The 20,021-nt window shown below is 38.7% G+C and overlaps 1 protein-coding gene across 1 annotated transcript in view; it reads left to right on the top strand.

Annotated features, from left to right (window-relative positions):
* The first annotated feature begins 321 nt into the window (after window positions 1-321).
* Window positions 322-20,021, top strand: part of DNAL1 (dynein axonemal light chain 1) — a 43,815-nt gene continuing 24,115 nt past the window's right edge. The window contains exons 1-3 of the mRNA XM_047796780.1: window positions 322-395; window positions 14,287-14,325; window positions 19,902-20,011. Coding sequence (XP_047652736.1) covers window positions 393-395; window positions 14,287-14,325; window positions 19,902-20,011 — 152 coding nt within the window. The 5' untranslated portion in view covers window positions 322-392. The remainder of the gene's footprint in view (window positions 396-14,286; window positions 14,326-19,901; window positions 20,012-20,021) is intronic.

Below are 20,021 nucleotides of genomic sequence, written 5' to 3' on the forward strand. Positions count from 1 at the left end.
AATGGATTTTTAAAGTTCCTTCATGGGAGGGGCAATTGTTACTGGGAGGTTTTAAAGTTTTAAAATGTAGACAGGTACGTCACTCTAGATTAGCTGAAATTACTTTCACAACAGAAAAAGCCATCTCTTGACCTCTCTACGAAGTTAAGCCGCCGAGCCCTCCTGACGTCACCAGTAGCTGCCCTGCAGTCTCTGGGAAGCAGGCAGCCGTGGAGCGGGAGGACCCGGGTGAAGGTCGCACAGTCCCACAATGCCCCGCTCGCGCCACCCCGAGGGCGGAGAGAAAAGATCGCTGCCGGGGTAGAGATCCGCGGCGAGCTCCGAGAAGTGCGCGTGCGCACTGACCCCGGCGGGCCCTAGCAACCAGAGCAGTGACAGTAGCAACCGCCGGAATGGTGAGTACCCTCCAGGCCTCGTAGCCAAAGCCGAGAGAAGATTGGAAATGGAAAAGGGAAACGGCGGAGAGTGGATGGTGGGGATGATCCTTGAACAGTGGAAGGGAGCCGGATGCTAGCTCGGTGGATTCAGAGAAGCCGTGGCACCGGGTGGTCTGCGGTGAAGGACGGCCTGGGTCGGGTTGGAGGTTGGTTTAATGTGGAGAGACTCTGGCAGAGAAAGTGGAGGGTACAGAGCAGAAAATTCTCGAAAAAGAGCGCTCTAGAGTGGGAAAGGCGATGGAGGGCAGAGTGTGAATAAGGATATCTTTTTACAGAGAAGTAAATTCCCCCTGGTGAGATGGGGTGTGTGTGTGTTGGTTACCAGAGGAATATGTGTAACACTGAGTGCCGTATTTGTAACCTGTGATGTGCTCAGGTTGCCTTCTGAACGCCTGTCAGTTCAGTTATTAGTGACATTGTAAAACCCTCTCTAGATAGAATATATTAGGGTAGTGTTTCTCAAATTTCAGTATGCATAGGTATGACTTTGGCCTAAATCGGAGTGCAGATTATGAATTTTTTATATAATGGGGTTCAGGAATATGCATTTCAAGTGAATCTAAAATCGAAGGGCGCCCCACAACACTTTGAGAAATACTGCTGTCTTGGTTATGAAATCTATCCAATCAAAGCTCTTAATGAATTAATGATTTTACCTAGTGATGCTCCTCAACTCTTACAGTGAGCACTGTCATGCTTACATACTTGGTAGTTCCAACTAGTAGTTTAAAAAGGAATGTTGTTGGTTGGTTACAGACCCCGCCAAAGCTGTTTAGCAAAGTATGTGATTTTCCTGCCTGTTGAGATGTTTGTAAAAATAAGTTTAACTAGTTTTCTTCTTTTCGTGATTCCATTACTATGTAAGTGGACAGACATTGAAATGATGAGGAAACCATGCCTGCCCTCAACCATGAGATTAAATGCTACTCTTTAAAAAAGTTTTCCCCTCTGCTTTCCTTACTTTATTCCACAGATGTTTAGCTGAAAACCAAGGAAAGTAAAAAATTCTGGAATCTAGATTTATATTCAGGTAAAGGAATAACCAGCCCTAAATAATTCTGGAAGGATGAACTCTGAGAATTATTGAAAATCTTCAAATAAAGAATCAAAACTAGTAATTAGAGGAAGCAAACTTCCAGTTCTGGGTCCCTCTAGAAATACATAAATACAGTCCCACAAATGTTTTTAATTTTAAAAAATTAGCTTCCAATGTCATGAAATGATATTTTACATCATAACATAGATTTCTGACTTCTTTGAAAAATCAGAAATTGGACACTTTTTTCATAGTTTTGTATTATGAAATATGATGGTGTGATATAATTGGCAGCATCTTTTTTTTTTTTTTGTCTTTTTGCTATTTCTTTGGGCAGCTCCCACAGCATATGGAGGTTCCTAGGCTAGGGGTCGAATCAGAACTGCAGCCCCCAGCCTAAGCCAGAGCCACAGCAACGAAAGATCCGAGCCACGTCTGCGACCTACACCACAGCTCACGGCAACGCCAGATCCTTAACCCACTGAGCAAGGCCAGGGACCGAACCCGCAACCTCATGGTTCCTAGTCGGATTCATTAACCACTGCGCCACGACGGGAACTCCAGCATCTTTTTTTAATGGTACATAAGTGTATTACTTTCCATGAATGAAGTTTTCTTATTTGAGAAAATGTAATATTAGGGTAAGGTTTTTTTTGTTTTTTGTTTTTTTTTTTCCTCTGTCTTTTTGTCTTTTAGAGCCGCACCAGAGGCTTATGGAGGTTCCCAGGCTAGGAGTGGAATCGGAGATGTAGCCACTGGCCTATACCAAAGTCACAGCAACTCGGCATCTGAGCCACGTCTGTGACCTACACCACAGCACATGATAACGCCCACTGAGTGAGGCTAAGGATCAAACCTGTGTCCTCATGGATTCATTTCCTCTGAGCCACAATGGGAACACCCAAGAATACTTTTAATGTTAACTTCCTAATTGGGCCAACTTGACTACCTTATTTAAAATAAATGTCCTGCACACATATATACACACATCCTAATACTCCTTACCAAGCTCAGCTTTTTCTTTTTCCTTAGTAATTGTTACCTCCTAAATATACTATACTGTATTATTTATTTATTTATCGTATTTATTATTTACCATCTGTCTCCCACCAATAGATGTAAATTCCATGAAGGCAGGGATCTTTGTTTTGTTCACTGATCTATCCAAAGCAAGTGAAAGAATGTTTCTTTCACTATTGATTACATAGGAGGTAATAATGAGTATTTGCTCAAATAAATTAATTCCTCCATTAAGTATGGTATTTGTTAAAGCTTTTTGATATGTAGCTTTTATCATGTAAGGAATTTCACTTTAATCCTTAGTTGAGAGTTTTTACTGACATATAGAACTTTATCAAGTGCTTTTTCTGTACTTTTCTGTAATAAATGTGATTTTCCCCCTTTAATCCACTAATAAATGATTTGCATATATAGATTTTTCTGTTGTTAAACAATCCTTATGTTCCTGGAATATGCTGTTTTTGACCATGATAATTATACACCATTGGCTTTCAGAGATCTAATATTGTATCTAGGATTTTCAAATCTGTGTGCAAAGTAAAAGCGGGCTCCTTATCTGGTTATGGCATCAAGGTTATTCTAGTTTCATAAAATATGGTGGCAGTGTCTCCTTTTTGTGGTTTTTGAAACAACTTGTGTAACAAGGAATATCTATCTGTTCCTTGAAAGCTTGGTAGAACTCACTTGTAATTTATCTAGGCTTAGAGCCTTAGGGGAGGAGAGAGAGGGTAAATCTCTTTGATTAGCTTTTTAATGTTTAAAATTGTTATTGGTCTTTTCAAAACTTCTGGTTCTTTTTATGACAGTTTTGGTACTTTTGTTTTTTATAGAAATGCATACTTTGTCTAGATTTTCAAACTTATTACTATATACTTGCTTATAATATTTTATTTTTAAAATCTCTGTGGTATCTGTTATTCCCCCTTATTCTTTTTTTCATTTTAAGAAGTTTTATTGAAGTATAGTTGATTTACAGTGTTTTGATAGTTTCTGATATACAGCAAAATGATTCAGTTACACATGTACGCACATCCACTCTTTTTCAGATTATTTTGCCATATGGATCATCGCAGAATATAGGATAGAATTCCCTGTGCTGTACAGCCGGTCCCTGTTGGCCATTCCATACCACAGTGTGCATATGCCAATCCCAAACCCTCAGTCCATCCATCCCTCCACTTATTTATTCTATATTTTGCTCTTTTTAAAAATTTTATGTTATTTTTTATTTTTGCATTTTAGGGCCGCACTCACAGCATATGGAGATTCCAAGGCTGGGGTCAAATCAGAACTGTAGCTACTGGCCTGCACCACAGCCACAGCAATGCAGGACCGTCTCTGCGACCTACACCACAGCTCACAGCAAGCCAGATCCTTCACCCAGTGAGCAAGGCCAGGGATTGAACCTCCATCCTCATGGATGCTAGTCAGATTCGTTAACTGCTGAGCCATGACGGGAACTCCTTTTGCTTTTTTTTTTTAATATCTCTCTTTTTTGCTCAGTCAGGCTTGCCAGAGACTTAAGAACCAACTTTTAATTTTGTTCATCTTTTTTCCTCCCATTCTGTTTGATTAATTTCTTCCTTTGTATTACATTCTGTACTTAATGATGTACTTTTTCTAGAATGCTTAGTCTCCTTGTTTTCTATCCCTTGTTCTCTTTTATTTTAAAAAAATTTTTAATTAAAAAAATTAAAAATTTTTTCTGTGTCTTTTTTGGCCACCCCATAGCATATGGAGTTACTGGGCCACAGATCAGATCCAAGCGATAGTTGCTATCTGTGCTGCAGCTGCAGCAATACCAGATCCTTTAATCCGCTGTGCCAGGCCAGGAACCAAAGCTGTGTCCTGGGGCTGCAGAGACACTGCTGATCTATTGTGCCATGGCAGGAACTCCATCTTTCATTTTTATTTTTTATTTTTTAAAAGTTTTATTGAAGTGTGGTTAATTTATAATGTGATAATTTCTGCTGTACAACAAAGTGATTCCATTACATATGTACATATACCCATTCTTTGTCAGAGTTTCTAGATATATGCCCTGGAGTGGGATTGCTGGATCATATGGTAGTTTTATTTTTAGTTTTTTGAGGAATTTCCATCCTGTTTTCCACAGTGGTAATGCCAAATAACATTCCCACCAACAGTGTAGGAAGGTTCCTTTTTCTCTGTATCCTCTCCAGTGTTTATTGTTTATTGACTTTTTGATGATGGCCATTCTGACTGGTGTGAGGTGATACCTTATTGTAGTTTACATCTGCATTTCTCCAATGATTAGTGATGTTGAGCATCATTTCATGTGTTTTGGGGCCAGCTGTAGTTTTTTTTGGAGAACTGTCTATTGAGGCCTTCTGATGTTTTTTTGTATATATATATTTTTTAGTTTAGCTTCATGTTTAGTTTGTATATTTTGGAAATTAATCCCTGTCAGTTGCTTCATTTGCAAATATTTTCTCCCATGCTGTGGGTTGTCTTTTCATTTTGTCTAGGGTTTCCTTTGCTGTGCAAAAACTTTTAAGTTTAATTGGGTCCCATTTGTTTATTTTTATTGTCATTATTCTAGAAGGTGGATTTGAGAAGAGAAATTTCTGTGTTTTATGTCAGAGAGTGTTTAGCTTGGTTTTCCTCTAAGAGTGTTATGGTACCTGGTCTTATATTTAGGTCTTTAATCCATTTTGAGTTTATTTTTGTGTATGGTGTTAGGGAATATTCTAATTTCATTTTACATGTAGCTATCCAGTTTTCCCAGCATCACTTATTGAAGGGACTGGCTTTTCTCCACTGTATATTTTTGCCTCCTTTGTCATAGATTAGTTGACCATAGGTGGGCAGGTTTATTTCTGGGCTTTCTATCCTGTTGCACTGATTTATATTTCTGTTTTTGTGCCAGTACCATACTGTTTTGATGACTGTAGCTTTGTAGTATAGTCTCAAGCCTTCCTCCAGCTCCATTTTTCTTTTTCATGGTTGCTTTGGCTATTCTTGGTCTTTTGTGTTTCCAAACAAACTTTAAAATATATTTTTCTAGTTATGTGAAAAATGCCATTGGTGATTTGATAGGGATTGCATTGAATCTGTAGCTTGTCTTTGGTAGTATAGTCATTTTGACAATTTTGATTCTTCCAGTCCAAGAGCATGGTATTTCTTTCCATCTGTTTGTGTCATCTCTGATTTCTTTCATCAGCGTCTTATAGTTTTCAGAGTACAGGTCTTTTGTCTCTTTGGGTAGGTTTATTCCTATATATTTTATTGTTTTTGATGCAATGGCAAATGGGATTGTTTCCCTAATTTCTCACTCTCATCTTTCATTGTTAGTTTATAGAAGTGACTTGATTTCTGTGTATTAATTTTTTCCTTTTCTTTCTTTCTTTCTTTCTTTCTTTATTTTTTTGGTCTTTTTGTCTTTTTATGGCTGCACCCATGGCATATGGAGATTCCCAGCCCATAGGGGTCCAATCAGAGCTGTTGCTGCCAGCCCACACCAGAGCCACGGCAACACCAGATCCGAGCAGCGTCTGTGACCTACACCACAGCTCACGGCAACGCTGCATCCTTAACCCACTGAGTGAGGCCAGGGATCGAACCCACAACCTCATGGTTCCCAGTTGGATTCGTTTCCACTGTGCCACAATGGGATCTCCTGTGTATTAATTTTCTATCCACCAACTTTTCCAAATTCATTGATGAGCTCTAACAGTTTTCTAGTGGCATCTTTAGGACTTTCTGTGTATAGCATATACAGTACCATGTAATCTATAAACATAGACAGTGTTACTTCTTTTCTAATTTGGATTCCTTTTATTTCTTTTTCTTCTCTGATTGCCATGGCCAGGATTCCCAAAATTATGTTGAATAAAAATGGTGAGAGTGGCATCCTTGTCTTGTTCCTGTTCTAAGCAGAATTTCTTTCAGCTTTTCATTGTTGAGAATGGTGTTTGCTATGGGTTTGTCATATATGGCTTTTATTATGTTGAGGTAGGTTCCCTCTATGCCCACTTTCTGGAACTTTTTTTTTTTTTTTTTTGGTCTTTTTGCCTTTTCTAGGGCTGCTTCCACGGCATATGGAGGTTCCCAGGCTAGGGGTCTAATCGGAGCTGTAGCCACCAGCCTACGCCAGAGCCACAGCAACGCAGGATCTGAGCCACATCTGCAACCTACACCACAGCTCATGGCAATGCCAGATCCTTACTTAACCCACTGAGCAAGGCCAGGGATCGAACCTGCAACCTCATGGTTCCTAGTCGGATTCGTTAACCACTGAGCCACGAAGGGAACTCCATGGAACTTTTTTTTTTTTTTTTAATCATAAATGGGCATTAGATTCCTTCAAAAGTTTTTCTGAAATTTCCTCTTGTGGCTCAGTCAGATAAGAACCTGATATAGTATCCATGAGGATGTGGGCTGAATCCCTGGCCTCACTCAGTGGGTTAAGGATCCAGTGTTGCTGCAAGTTGTGGCATATATTGCAGATGTGGCTTGGATCCTGCATTGCTGTGGCTGTAGTATAGGCCAGCAGCTGAACCTCTGATTCAACCTCTAGCCTGGGAACTTCCATATTTTGTAGGTGCAGCCACAAAAAAAGGAAAGAAAGAAAAGAAAAGAAAAAGGAAAGGAAAAAAATTTTTTGTGTCTATTGAGATGTTCGTATGGTGCTTATTCAATCTGTTAATGTGATCTATCATACCTCTTGATTTGCAGATATTGAAAAATCCTTGCATACCTTGGATAAATCCCACTTGATCATGGTGTATGATCCTTTTCATGAATTGTTGGATTTTGTTTGCTAATATTTTGTTGAGTATTTTTGCATCTATATTCATCAGTGATATTGGCCCATCGTTTTCTTTTTTGTGATTTGTTTTTTTCTGGTTTTGGTTTCAGGGCGATGGTGGCCTCGTAGAATGAGTTTGTGAGTGTTCCTTTCTCTGCAGTTTTTTGGAATAGTTTCACAAAGATAGGTATTATCCCTTCTCTAAATATTTGATAGAATTTGCCTGTGAAACCATCCAGTCCTAGACTTTTTTTTTTTTGAAATTTTTAATCAAAGCTTCAATTTCAGTGCTTGTAATTGTTCTGTTCTTATTTTCCATTTCTTTCTTGATCAATCTTGAAAGGTTGTACCTTTGTAAGAATTTGTGCATCTCTCCTAGGTTGTCCATTTATTGGCATATAATTGCTTTCAGTAAGTAGTCTACTTTGATCCTTTGTATTTCTGTGATGTCATTTGTAACTTCTCCTTTTTCATTTCTAATTTTATTAATTTTAGCCCTCTCCTTTTTTTTCTTGATGAGTTTGGCTAAAGATTTATTAATTTTTTTTATCTTTTCAAAGATCAAACAAAAGCTGTTCAAATAAAAGCTTGTTCTTTGACCCTTTCTATTGTTTTCTTCGTCTCTATTTCCTTTATTTCTGCCCTAACCTTTATTATTTCTTTCCTTCCACTAACTTTGGGTTTTCTTTGTTTTTCTTTCTCTAGTTGCTTTAGGTATAAGTTTAGGTTGTTTATTTGATATTTTTCTTGTTCCCTGAGGTAAGGTTGTATTGCCATAAACTTCCTTCTTAGAACTGCTTTTGCTGTGTGTGTCCCATAGGTTTCAAATCATTGTGTTTTTGTTTTCATTTGTCTTTAGGTATTTCAAAATTTTTCTTTGATTTCTTCAGTGATCCATTGGTTGTTCAGTAGCATATTGTATAGTCTCCACATGTTTATGTTTCTCACAGTTTTTTCTTGTAGGTGATTTCTAATCTTATAGAATTGTGATTGGAAAAGTTGCTTGATACAATTTCAGTTTCCTTAAATTAATTGAGGCTTGATTTGTGGCCCAAAATGTGATCTATCCTGGAGAATATTCCATGTGTGCTTGAGAAGAATGTGTATTCTGCTGCTTTGGGATGGAATGTTATATAAATATTAATTAAGTCTTTCTGATCTAAAGCATCACTTAAGGCCTGTGTTTCCTTATTGATTTTCTGTCTGTATGACCTGTCCATTGCTGAAAGTGGGGTGTTAAAGTCCCCCACTATAATTGTGTTATTCTCCTTTCCTGGCTGTTATCAGTTGCATTATACATTGAAGTGCTCCTATGTTGAGTGCATATATATTTACAATTGTTATATTTTCTTCTTGGATTGATCCTTTGGTCATTATGTAGAATCCTTCTTTGTTTCTTATAACCTTTTTTATTTTAAAGTCTGATCTGTCTGATTTGAGGATTGGTACTTCAGTTTTTTTATATTTCTATTTGTCTGGAATATCTTCTTCCATCCTATCACTTTCAGTCTGTATATGTCCCTAGGATCTGAAGTGGGTATACTGTAGACAGCATATATGTGGATCTTGTTTTTATATCTATTCAGCCATACTGTGACTTAGAGCATTTAATCCATTTACATTTTAAGTAATTATTGCTATGTATGTTCTTATTGCTGTTTTGTTACTTCTTTGGGTTTGTTTTTGTTGGTCTTTTTTGTTCCCTTCCTCTTTTGTTCTCTTCTCTTGTGGTTTGATGACTATCTTTATTTTGTGTTTGGGTTGCTTTTTCTTATTTGTGAATCTATTGTAGATTTTTGGTTTGTGATTAGTATGAGTGTTGATATAACAATCTATTTATATACAAGATTGTTTGAAGTTGCTGTCTCAATTTTATTTTATTTATTTATTTATTTATTTTTTGTCTTTTTGCCATTTCTTGGGCCGCTCCCATGGCATGTGGAGGTTCCCAGGCTAGGGGTCTAATCGGAGCTGTAGCTGCCAGCCTACGCCAGAGCCACAGCAACGCGGGATCCGAGCCGCGTCTGCAACCTACACTACAGCTCACGGCAACGCCGGATCGTTAACCCACTGAGCACAGGCAGGGAACGAACCCGCAACCTCATGGTTCCTAGTCGGATTCGTTAACCACTGTGCCACGACGGGAACTCCCTGTCTCAATTTTAAATGCCTTTCCAGTATCCTGTAGTCATACTCTTCTTGTCTCATGATTGCTTTTGTTGTTGTTTTGTTTCTTGTTTGGCTGCGTAATGGCATATGGAGTTGCTGGTCCAGGTATCAGATCCGAGCTACAGTTGCAACCCATGCTGCAGGTGCAGCAATGGCAGATCCTTTAACCCACTGTGTGCAGGATGCTAACCTGCATCCTAGAGCTGCAGAGACATCACTTATCCCATTGTGCCACATTGGGAACTCCTCCTGATTGTTGGTTTTGATATCATATTTGCGTGTGGATGATATCCTACCTTTACTTATGTTTTCTTTTACCAGTGAAGCTTCTTATTTGAATTTTGTTTCCAGATGTGGCCTTTTTTTCCTGCCTAAGGAAATTCCTTTAGCATTTGTTATAAAGCTGGTTTGGTGGTCCTGAACTCTCTTAGCTTTTGATTGTCTTAAAGAATGTGATTTCTCTGTCAAATACAAACAAAGGCCTTTCTGTGTAGAATATTCTTGGTTGTAGATTTTCCCTTTCATCACTTTAAATATATCCTGCCACTCCCTTCTGGCCTATATAGTTTCAGCTGAGAAATCTGCTGATAACCTTCTGAGGATCCTTTGTATGTTTTTTGTTGCTTTTCCCTGGTTGCTTTTAATGTTTTCTCTTTGTCTTTAAATTTGGTCATTTGATTAATATGTGTCTCAGGGTGCTCATCCTTGGGTTTATCCTATATGGGACTCACTAGTCTTCCCCAGCTTGAATTATTGTTTCCCTTTCCCATGTTAGGGAAGTTTTTGGCTATTATCTCTTCAAATATTTTTCTCAGGACCTTTCTCTCTCTCTTCTTCTTCTGGGACCCCAATAATGCAAATGTTGCTGCATTTAATGTTGTACCAGAGGTCTCGTAGGTTATACTAATTTCTTTTCATCCTTTTCTCTTTTCTTTTTCTTTTTCGGGCTGCATTTGCCCCATATGGAAGTTCCCAGGCTAGGGGTCGAATCAGAGCTACAGCTGCTGGCCTACACCACAGCAACACCAGATCCAAGCCACATCTGCTACCTACACCACAGTTCATGGCAATACTGGATCCTTAACCCACTGAGAGAGGCCAGGGATCAAAGTTGGGTTCCTTAACCACTGAGCCACAAAGGGAACTCCTCCCTTCATCCTTTTTTCTTTATTCTGTTCTGTGTTAGTGGTTTCTACTAGCCTGTTTTCCATCTCACTTATTCATTCCTCTGCCTCATGGATTCTGCTTTTGATTCCTTCTAGTGTATTTTTCATTTCAGTTGTTGTATTTTTCATCTCTCTCTGTTGTTAAATCTTCTATTTCTTTGTTAAATATTTCTTGTAATTAATTGATCTTTGCCTCCATTTTTTTCTTGAGATCTTAGGTCATCCTTACTATCATTACTCTATTGTCTTTTTTTTTTTTTTCCCCTCTTTTAGGGCTGTACCTCTGGCATGTGGAAGTTCCCAGCCTAGGGGCTGAATCAGAGCTACATCTGCAGCCTACACCACAGCTCACAGCAATGCCAGATCTCTGACCCACTGAACGTGGTCAAGGATGGAACCTGCATCCTCATGGATACTAGTCAGATTCATTTCCACTGCACCACAGCAGGAACTCTCATTACTCTAAAGTCTTTTTCATGTAGATTGCCTGTCACCAATTCATTTAGTTGTTCTGGGATTTTTGTCTTGTTCCTTCATCTGGAATGTAACTCTCTGCCATTTCATTTTTTCTAGCTTTTTGTGTTTGTGGTCTCCTTTCTGAAGGCTGCATAGTTACAACCTCCTCTTGCTTCTGGTATCTGCCCCCGGTGGGTGGCATTGATCCAGGGACTTGTGCCAGCTTCCTGATGGGAGGGATTGGTGCCTGCTCCCTGGTGTGTGAAGCTGGGTCTCCTCTCTCTGGTGGATAGGTCTGTGTCAAAGGGCAGGATTAGATGTGAGTGTGCCTAGGAAGTCTTTAAGAAGCCTGTCTATTGATGGGTGGGTCTGTGTTCCCACCCTGTCAGGTTTTCAGCCTGGGGTTTCTCAGCACTGGCACCTGCAGGGTATTGGGTGGGGTCAGTTTTTACAAAATGGCAGCCTCCAGGAGCCCTCATACCTATGATTAACACCTGGGACCTCTGCCTCAAGTATCCAGTATTCCCCAACAGAGAGCTGTAGGAAACCCCTGTCTCCCCAAGTGACATTCCAAGACCCACAGGCAGGTCTGGCTCATTCCAGTTTCTGGTGGAGTCCCTGCTTTGCCCTGAAACCAAGTGCACATGGCACTTTGTGTACACGCTCCAAGAGTGGAGTCTTTGCTTCTCCCAGTTCTTTGGAGCTCCTATGCTCAAGCCCCACTGTCCTTCAATGCCAAATGCTCTGGGGGTCTCTTCTTCCCAATGCCAGACCCCCATTCTTGGGAGCCTGACATGGGGTTTGGAACTCTTACTCCAGTAGGAGAGCCTCTGTGATATAGTTATTTTCATTTTTTTTTCTTTTTTTACAGCTACACCTACAGCATATGGAAGTTCCTAGGCTAGGGGCCATAGCCACAGCAATGCCAGATCCAAGCTGCATCTGCAAACTACACCACAGCTTGTGGCAATGCCAGATCTTTAACCCACTGAGCAAGGCTAGGGATTGAACCTGCATCCTCATGGATACTAGTCGGGTTCTTAACCTGCCAAGCCACAACGGGAAATTCTATAGTTATTTTCTAATTTGTAGGTTGCCCACCTGGTGAGTGTGGGTTTTGCTTATATTGGGAAAGTGCCCCTCCTACCATTTTATTGTGGTTTCTTCTTTGTCTTTGGGTGTAGGATATCTGTTTTGGTAGTTTCCAGTCTATTTTGTGGATGCTTGTTAACTAGATGGTTGCTATTTTGGTGTTTTTATGAGAGGAGTTGAGCTTGAGTCATTCGACTCCATCGTCTTATTTTCCCCCTCTTATTTTTAAATACATGTATTGATGCATGTTTGCTTTTAAGCGTTATGTTCCTTATATTTTAACATTCTTTGTCTTTTATTTCATGATTTTTCTCTAACATATGATTTTCTTTTTAACTCAAGTGTTATTTATTAGTATATCTCTACTTTGTAGACATAATTCCTTTTGTTATTGTTTAATGTTCTCTCTCTCTTTTTCATGAGCTCCAGGAATGATCCATAAGATGTCTTCATTTTCTTTTAAAGTTTTTAATGTCATGTTAAATTGAATCTAAGACACTATTGATTATAAGGTGCACATTATTTTATGTTCTTCTAAGAAAGAGAAAAAGTTGGAATTAAACTAGGACATAATTTTATATCACTTAGGATTTTTTATTTTAGACTTATTGACAGAGTTATTTTATATGTATTTAGGGAATTCATTTTTATTTTTATTTTTTATTTTTTTAATTTATTTTTTTTTTTTGTCTTTTTGCTATTTCTTGGGCCGCTCCCGCGGCATATGGAGGTTCCCAGGCTAGGGGTCGAATCGGAGCTGTAGCCACCAGCCTACGCCAGAGCCACAGCAACGCGGGATCCGAGCCGCGTCTGTGACCTACACCACAGCTCACGGCAACGCCGGACCCTTAACCCACTTGAGCAAGGGCAGGGACCGAACCCGAAACCTCATGGTTCCTAGTCGGATTTGTTAACTACTGCGCCACTACGGGAACTCCGGAATTCATTTTTATCACGTCACCCTTTGACAAACATAAAAATCAGCACAGCATGTATATTAAATAAAATGGTTAATATTTTTCTTGGTGTTCCCTGGTGGCTCAATGGGAAAGGATCTGACATTGTCACTGCTGTGGTTCAGGTCACTGCTGTGGCACAGGTTTGATCCCTGGCCCTGGAACTTCCACATGCCACCAGTGTAGCCAAAAAAAAAAAATTTTTTTTTTCTAAAACTTCATCAGTTCTACCTGGCTGCAGCACTTATAAATTTCCTAGTTATAAGATGTATCCTAAATTCATTTGAGTAATAAAAAAGAAGAAAAAAAAAGATGTATCCAAATTTCAAAGATATTAAAATGTAAAAAAGATGTAAAGCCTAGCATCACTGAAATAACCTATGTTTTAATATCAATGTTGAAAGCTGTATGTTTTTTATAAACCAAGTGGAAGTGAAGTATATGACATTACATCATGATTTCCTTAATTTCTCAGAGTTACTTAAAGAAGTCATTTTGATTTCAGAATATTAAAACACTCCCTTTGCAGGAGTTCCTGTTGTGGCTCAGTGGTAATGAACCTGACTAGTAACCATGAAGATGCAGGTTTGATGCCTGGCCTCGCTTAGTGGGTTAAGGGTCCAGTGTTGCCACGAGCTGTGGTGTGGGCCTCAGACGTGGCTCAGATCCCACATTGCTGTGGCTGTGGCAAAGGCCAGCAGCTGCAGCTCCCATTGAACCCCTAGCCCAGGAACTTACATATGCCACAGGTACAGCTCAAAAAAAGCAAAAACAAACAAAAAACATTCCCTTTGCATATAAAGTTTCAAAGAAAGGAGTTAGTTTTTTTGTTTTTTTAGGGCCACACATTTGGCATATGGAAGTTCCTGGGCTAGGGGTTGAATCAGAGCTGCGGCTGCCGACCTATGCCATAGCCATAGCAATGCCAGATCCAAGCTGCATCTGCAACCTACATCGCAGCTCACAGCAATGCTGGATCCTTTAACCCACTGAGTAAGGCCAGGGATCAAACCTGCATCCTCATGGATACAAGGAAGGTCCTTATTAACCCACTGAGCTACAATGGGAACTCCCAGAAGTTAAATTTTTAATGATAGATGCCAGTGATAATAATTATTACATGAAATTTGAATCAACAAATCACACCAATAAAGACAGCTTTGTTTCTTCTCCTCTTTTTAAGGCAAAAGCAACAACAATCAAAGAAGCCCTCACCAGATGGGTAAGTTTATGAGTTTTTACTTCTTTTAGAAACCATATAAGGAGAATTTTTGGATAGTCATTTAAATCTGACCATTTAATACCATTTATCTTTGTACTATTTGAACTGTTTAGCTATCTTGACCATGGTAGTGGATACATGAGTCCACATGTGATAAAATTGTATACAACTTAATACACACATGCAAATACATTCACACTCATATGTATAAATGAGTACAAGTAAAATTGGGAATATGATTAAAATCAGTGGATTGTATCAATATCAATATCTGGTTATGATATATACTATAGTTTTTAAAATATTACCATTGGGGGAAACTGAGCAAAGTGTATAGGGATATCTCTGTATTATTTTTTTTCTCTGTATTATTTTTTATAACTGCAGATGGACCTTCAAATATCTGAATAAATATTTCAATTAAAAAATCTGGCCATTGAAAATTTTAAATATGGAAGGACTATCCATCTGTTACTTTAAGGTGGCTGGAATCTCTGTTATAATACATTTTCTTTTTCAACTTTATCATCATTAAACTACACGTCATTTTCAGGTGATAGAATGATATGTGTTATGGATTATCTAGGTGTTAGACAAATGATTTTAACCTCTTGGAGGTTAGAACAGGAACAGTCAATGTGGACAAATGAAAATCATGCATAGACAACTGAAAAGACATCAAATAAAAATACTAAAGTGATATTCAACATTACTGATCAACAGGGAAATGCAAATCAAAACTGCAATGAGATATCACCTCATGCCTGTTTTGGCTGTCATCCAAAAAATGAGAGGAAAGTGTTGGTGAGGATGTGGAATAAAAGGAACCCTTTTGCACTTTGATGGGAATGTAAATTGGTACAGTGCTATGGTAGACAGTATGGCGTTTCCTCAAAAATTAAAAGTAGAACTACCGTATGATGCAGCAGTCCTACTTCTGGATATATCTGAAGGAAACGAAATCACTATCTCGAGGAGATACCCCATGTTCATTGGAGCATTATTCGCAATAGCCAAGACCTGGAAACAATCTAAATATCCATCACAGGATGAATGGATAAAGAAAATATGTATTTATACATAATGGAATATTACTAATTCATAAAAAGAAAGAAATCCTTCCGTTTGTGACAACACGGATGGACCTTGAGTGCATCAGCCAAGTGACATAAATTAGATAAAGACAAATACTATACGATCTCACTTATATGTGGAATCTAGAAAAGCTGAACTCATAGAAACATATTAGAATAGTGGTTGCCAGAACTGGGGAGTGGGGGAAATGGGGAAACATTGGACAGAGGGTACAGACATACAGTTATAAGACCAATAAGTTCTGGGGATCTAATATATACGTGGTGATTATAGTTAATAATACTGTATTATATATATACTTGAAAGTTGTTAAGAGAGTAGATCTTAAATGTTCTCATACACAAAAAAATTATTATGTAAAGTGATGGGTGTGTTAACTAACCTTATTCTGGTAATAATTTTGCAATATATATATTGCGAATATATGTATATTGCAAAATGATTATCATAATAAGGTTAGTATCAAAGCATCACATTATATACCTTAAACATACACAATGTTATGTGTCAGTCATATCCCAATAAATCTGTAAAAAGTGATGATCATTTTGCAATGTATAGAATTTTTTTTTTTTGCTTTGTAGGGGCCCACTCAAGGCATTGGAGGTTCCCAGGCTATGTCTGCAACCTACACCACAGCTAACAGCAATGTCGGATCCCCAGCTCATTGAGCAACGCCAGGGATTAAACCTGCATCCCCATGGATGCTACTCAGAACTAGTTGGAAACTCCTAGAAATACTGAATCTCTATGTTTTGCACCAGGAACTAACATCGTATTCTAGGTCAATTATATTTCAACAAAGAAACTCATAGAAGGAGACATAACCAGAGATGGAGGGAGGGAGAGAGGGAATTGAATGAAGGCGGTCATTAGGTACAAACTTCCAGTTACAAGATAAATAAGTACTAGCGATGTAATGTACAATATGATTAATATAATTAACACTGCTATACGTCATATATGAAAGTTGTTAAGAGAGTAAATCCTATGAGTTCTCATCACAAGGGAAAAATTTTTTATTTTATATATATATATGAGATGATGGATGTTCACTAAACTTGTGGTAATCATTTCATGATTATGCACTCAAATCATTATGCTGTATATCTTAAACTTATTTAGTGCTTTAATTATATCTGGAACATTTAATTATATCTGGAACATTTCAGTTCAAAGTTCCCTGTGGCTTAGGTTAGGTTAGATTAGGTAAAGGATCTGGCATTGTCACTGCAGCAGCTGGGGTTGCTGCTGTGGTGCAGGTTCAGTCCCTGCCTTGGGAACTTCTACCTGCTGTGGGCTCGGCCAAAAAAAAGTTTTTTTAAATATATCTAGAAAAAATGCATAATATACACACAAAATACATTATTAAAAAGCATGTCATGGAGCTCCCTGGTGGCTAAGTGGGTTGGGGATCTGGTATTATCATTGCTGTGGCTCTGGTTGCTGCTGTGGCATGGGTTTGATCCCTGGGAATAGCCAAAAAAAAAAAAAAGTAATATTAGAGAGAAAACCACATTGTAAAAAAAAAGTGCCTTAAATATAGACAAATATTTTGATTATAACATTCTATGAAGTTTGAACAGTGGTAATTCAGCATTATAGGTAGAATTTCCATAGAGTATAGAAATGGATCTTCAATTTCTATGCCCAGTGATAACTTCTTTAACTATGTTATCTATCAGTTGTTTTTTATATAACAATGTACCTTTTGCTTTTGTAGCTGGGCTTTGAATAAAAAGTCTTTCAAGAAATTTGGTGTCTAGGGAAAATAGACAAAGTAATAGGATAATGAAGTATTTAAATTATTGTTTTAGAGGCTATAAACTTTTGTGTACCCCGCATTTTAATTTTTTTTCCTTCCTTTTAGAACTGCATCTCTGGCATATGGAAGTTCCTGGGCTAAGGGCTGAATTAGAGCTACAGCTGAGGCCTACACCACAGCCATAGCAACACTAGATCTGAGCCACATCTGTGATCTACGTTGTAGCTTGCAGCTATGCTGGATCAAGGCCAGGGATCAAACCCACATCCTCACAGACAATATGTCGTGTTCTTAACATGCTGAGCCACAATGGGAACTGCCCTGGTTGCATTTTAAAAACTCATTTCTGCTTGGTTAATGAAAAATCTGTTTTGTTTAATAAAAAAGTATTGAGTATTCTGAGGATTAGATTCAATTTCCTTGAATCAGATTTTAGTACTTTATCTATTTATAATAACAAGTGGTTGGTTTTTTGGTTTGGTTTGTAGGTTCTATTTCTAGATTACATTATGGCCATAAATCTTTGACTTTAAGATTGTTTGAAGACATCATGTTCATTCTTTTTTTTTTTGTCTTTTTGCTATTTCTTTGGGCCACTCCCGCGGCATATGGAGGTTCCCAGGCTAGGGGTCGAATCGGAGCTGCAGCCACTGGCCTACGCCAGAGCCACAGCAACGCGGGATCCGAGCCGTGTCTGCAACCTACACCACAGCTCACGGCAACGCCGGATCATTAACCCCTGAGCAAGGCCAGGGATCGAACCCACAGCCTCATGGTTCCTAGTCGGATTCGTTAACCACTGCGCCACAACGGGAACTCCCATGTTCATTCTTGCACTGATAAACTAAACATTTATTGAGGATTTATAGATGTCTCTCTCCCCTCTTCTAACCTACAAATGTATAGCACAAAAATAAGTACTGAGTGGGTGTGTACTAGATCTCTTTCAACTGATTATATATTTTTCTATTATTGATGTGTTAGGATTTGATTTTTTTAAAATAAGCTTCTTTTGTGTCTGTGTCTTATGTTACACTAGCTTATAGAAAACATAGGAAAGCAAAGAAAATGGTCCCTAAACTGGAGGAACTTCTTTTATTGTTTTGTTGGAGAGAGAACTAGAAAATATGAGGCAGCGTATCCTGGAAGTTCAAGTTTAAATTGTGTACTTAGTACTGAAATTAAACTCTAAGATAGAATTTAGTAGTAAATTATTGTAGACCAAATAAATTTGACCTCAGGTATGTTGTAAAGAGGCTAATCTTCCAAAATTCTTGGTATTCGAGGATTCTAACTCAGACTAAATTGTATATAGAAGAGGAAGATGAGATGACAAAAACAATTGATCTTACACATCTGCATCTGATACTTAGAAAAAGGTTATTTAAGGACAAGGAATTCTTCCCAGGGAAATTTTTTTTTTGTCTTTTCTAGGGCTGCACCTGAGGCAAATGGAGGTTCCCAGGCTAGGGGTCAATCAGAGCTGTAGCCGCCAGTCTACGCCACAGCCACTGCAACGCGGGATCCGAGCCACGTCTGCGACCTACACCACAGCTCACGGCAACGCTAGATCCTTGACCCACTGAGCAAGACCAGGAATCGAACCCACAACCTCATGGTTCCTAGTTGGATTCATTAACACTGAGCCACAATGGGTACTCCCAGGGAAATGTTTTTTATGTTGTGGGTTTTTTTTTTTTTTTTCTTTTTAGGGTGGCATAAAGAATTTCCCAAGCTAGGGGTTGAATCAGAGCTGTAACTGCCAGCTTACACCACAGCCACAGCAACACCAAATCTGAGCCATGTTTGCGACCTACATCTCAGCTCACGGCAACACCAGATCCTTTACCCACTGATTGAGGCCAGGGATCGAACTGAATCCTCATAGCTACTAGTTTAGTTCGTTACTGCTGAGCCACCATGGGAATTCCTATTGTGTTTTATTTTTGTTTATTAATTGATAGACTCTTAAAGGATTTTTAAATTATAGGAATAAAAATTGCTTTATGCTGCATCCAGCACTGCAGGGCAATGGGAGATCCCGAAAGAGGGACGGCAAAGTATAACAAAACACACAAGACTCTTTTACACTTAGAAAATGGGGTACCAGGAGGCACTTTGTTCAGCAGAACAAAGGCCCTAGGCTTTAGCCCACATGACTTTTATTAAGGAAGGTGATGAGATTGGTGGGATTAAGGAAGGTGATGCAATTAGTGGGCAAGAACAGGCGTAGGCAATGACAAAGCTATTTCCTAGGGATATCAAAGGGAACTACTAGCATGGAAGTTACTGGTGCATACCCTTAGGACACAGTGCAGCTGTTTATAGAACAGGGGTGGTTAATGCATAAGTCCCTTATCTTGTCTTTGAAGGACACCCTGTACTTGAGAATTCTGCGTAGGCATACATGCTTTTCTGGCTTTGCCACACCAAGTTTGCTTTCTGCCGAGTTCAGCAGTTCACTGGTCTCCAACAGTTTTATTAACTCCTCTTTTCCATTTGGTTGAGATCTAGCAGTAAATTTTCTGAATCAGCCACACATAAGCCTAGTTATCAGGTTCAGTTAAATATCAATAAGTGAACTCTCAAGAATGTATAGAATTAATATATTTTAATAATTGTTTTGAATAAATGTTGAAAAGCCTTGGGAAATTCTGGCTTTTTTAGTTCCACTACAATCTGAGAACATTTCATTCTGAATTAATTTTTGTTATAGGAAGAAAAAACCAGTCAGAAGCCATCCGAAGCCAGAGAGATAAAGCTATATGCTCAGATTCCCCCTATAGAGAAGATGGATGCATCCTTGTCCACACTTTCTAATTGCGAGTAAGTTCTC

This window comes from Phacochoerus africanus, chromosome 9 (assembly GCF_016906955.1).
Source record: "Phacochoerus africanus isolate WHEZ1 chromosome 9, ROS_Pafr_v1, whole genome shotgun sequence".
In the NCBI taxonomy this organism is placed as follows: Eukaryota; Metazoa; Chordata; class Mammalia; order Artiodactyla; family Suidae; genus Phacochoerus; species Phacochoerus africanus.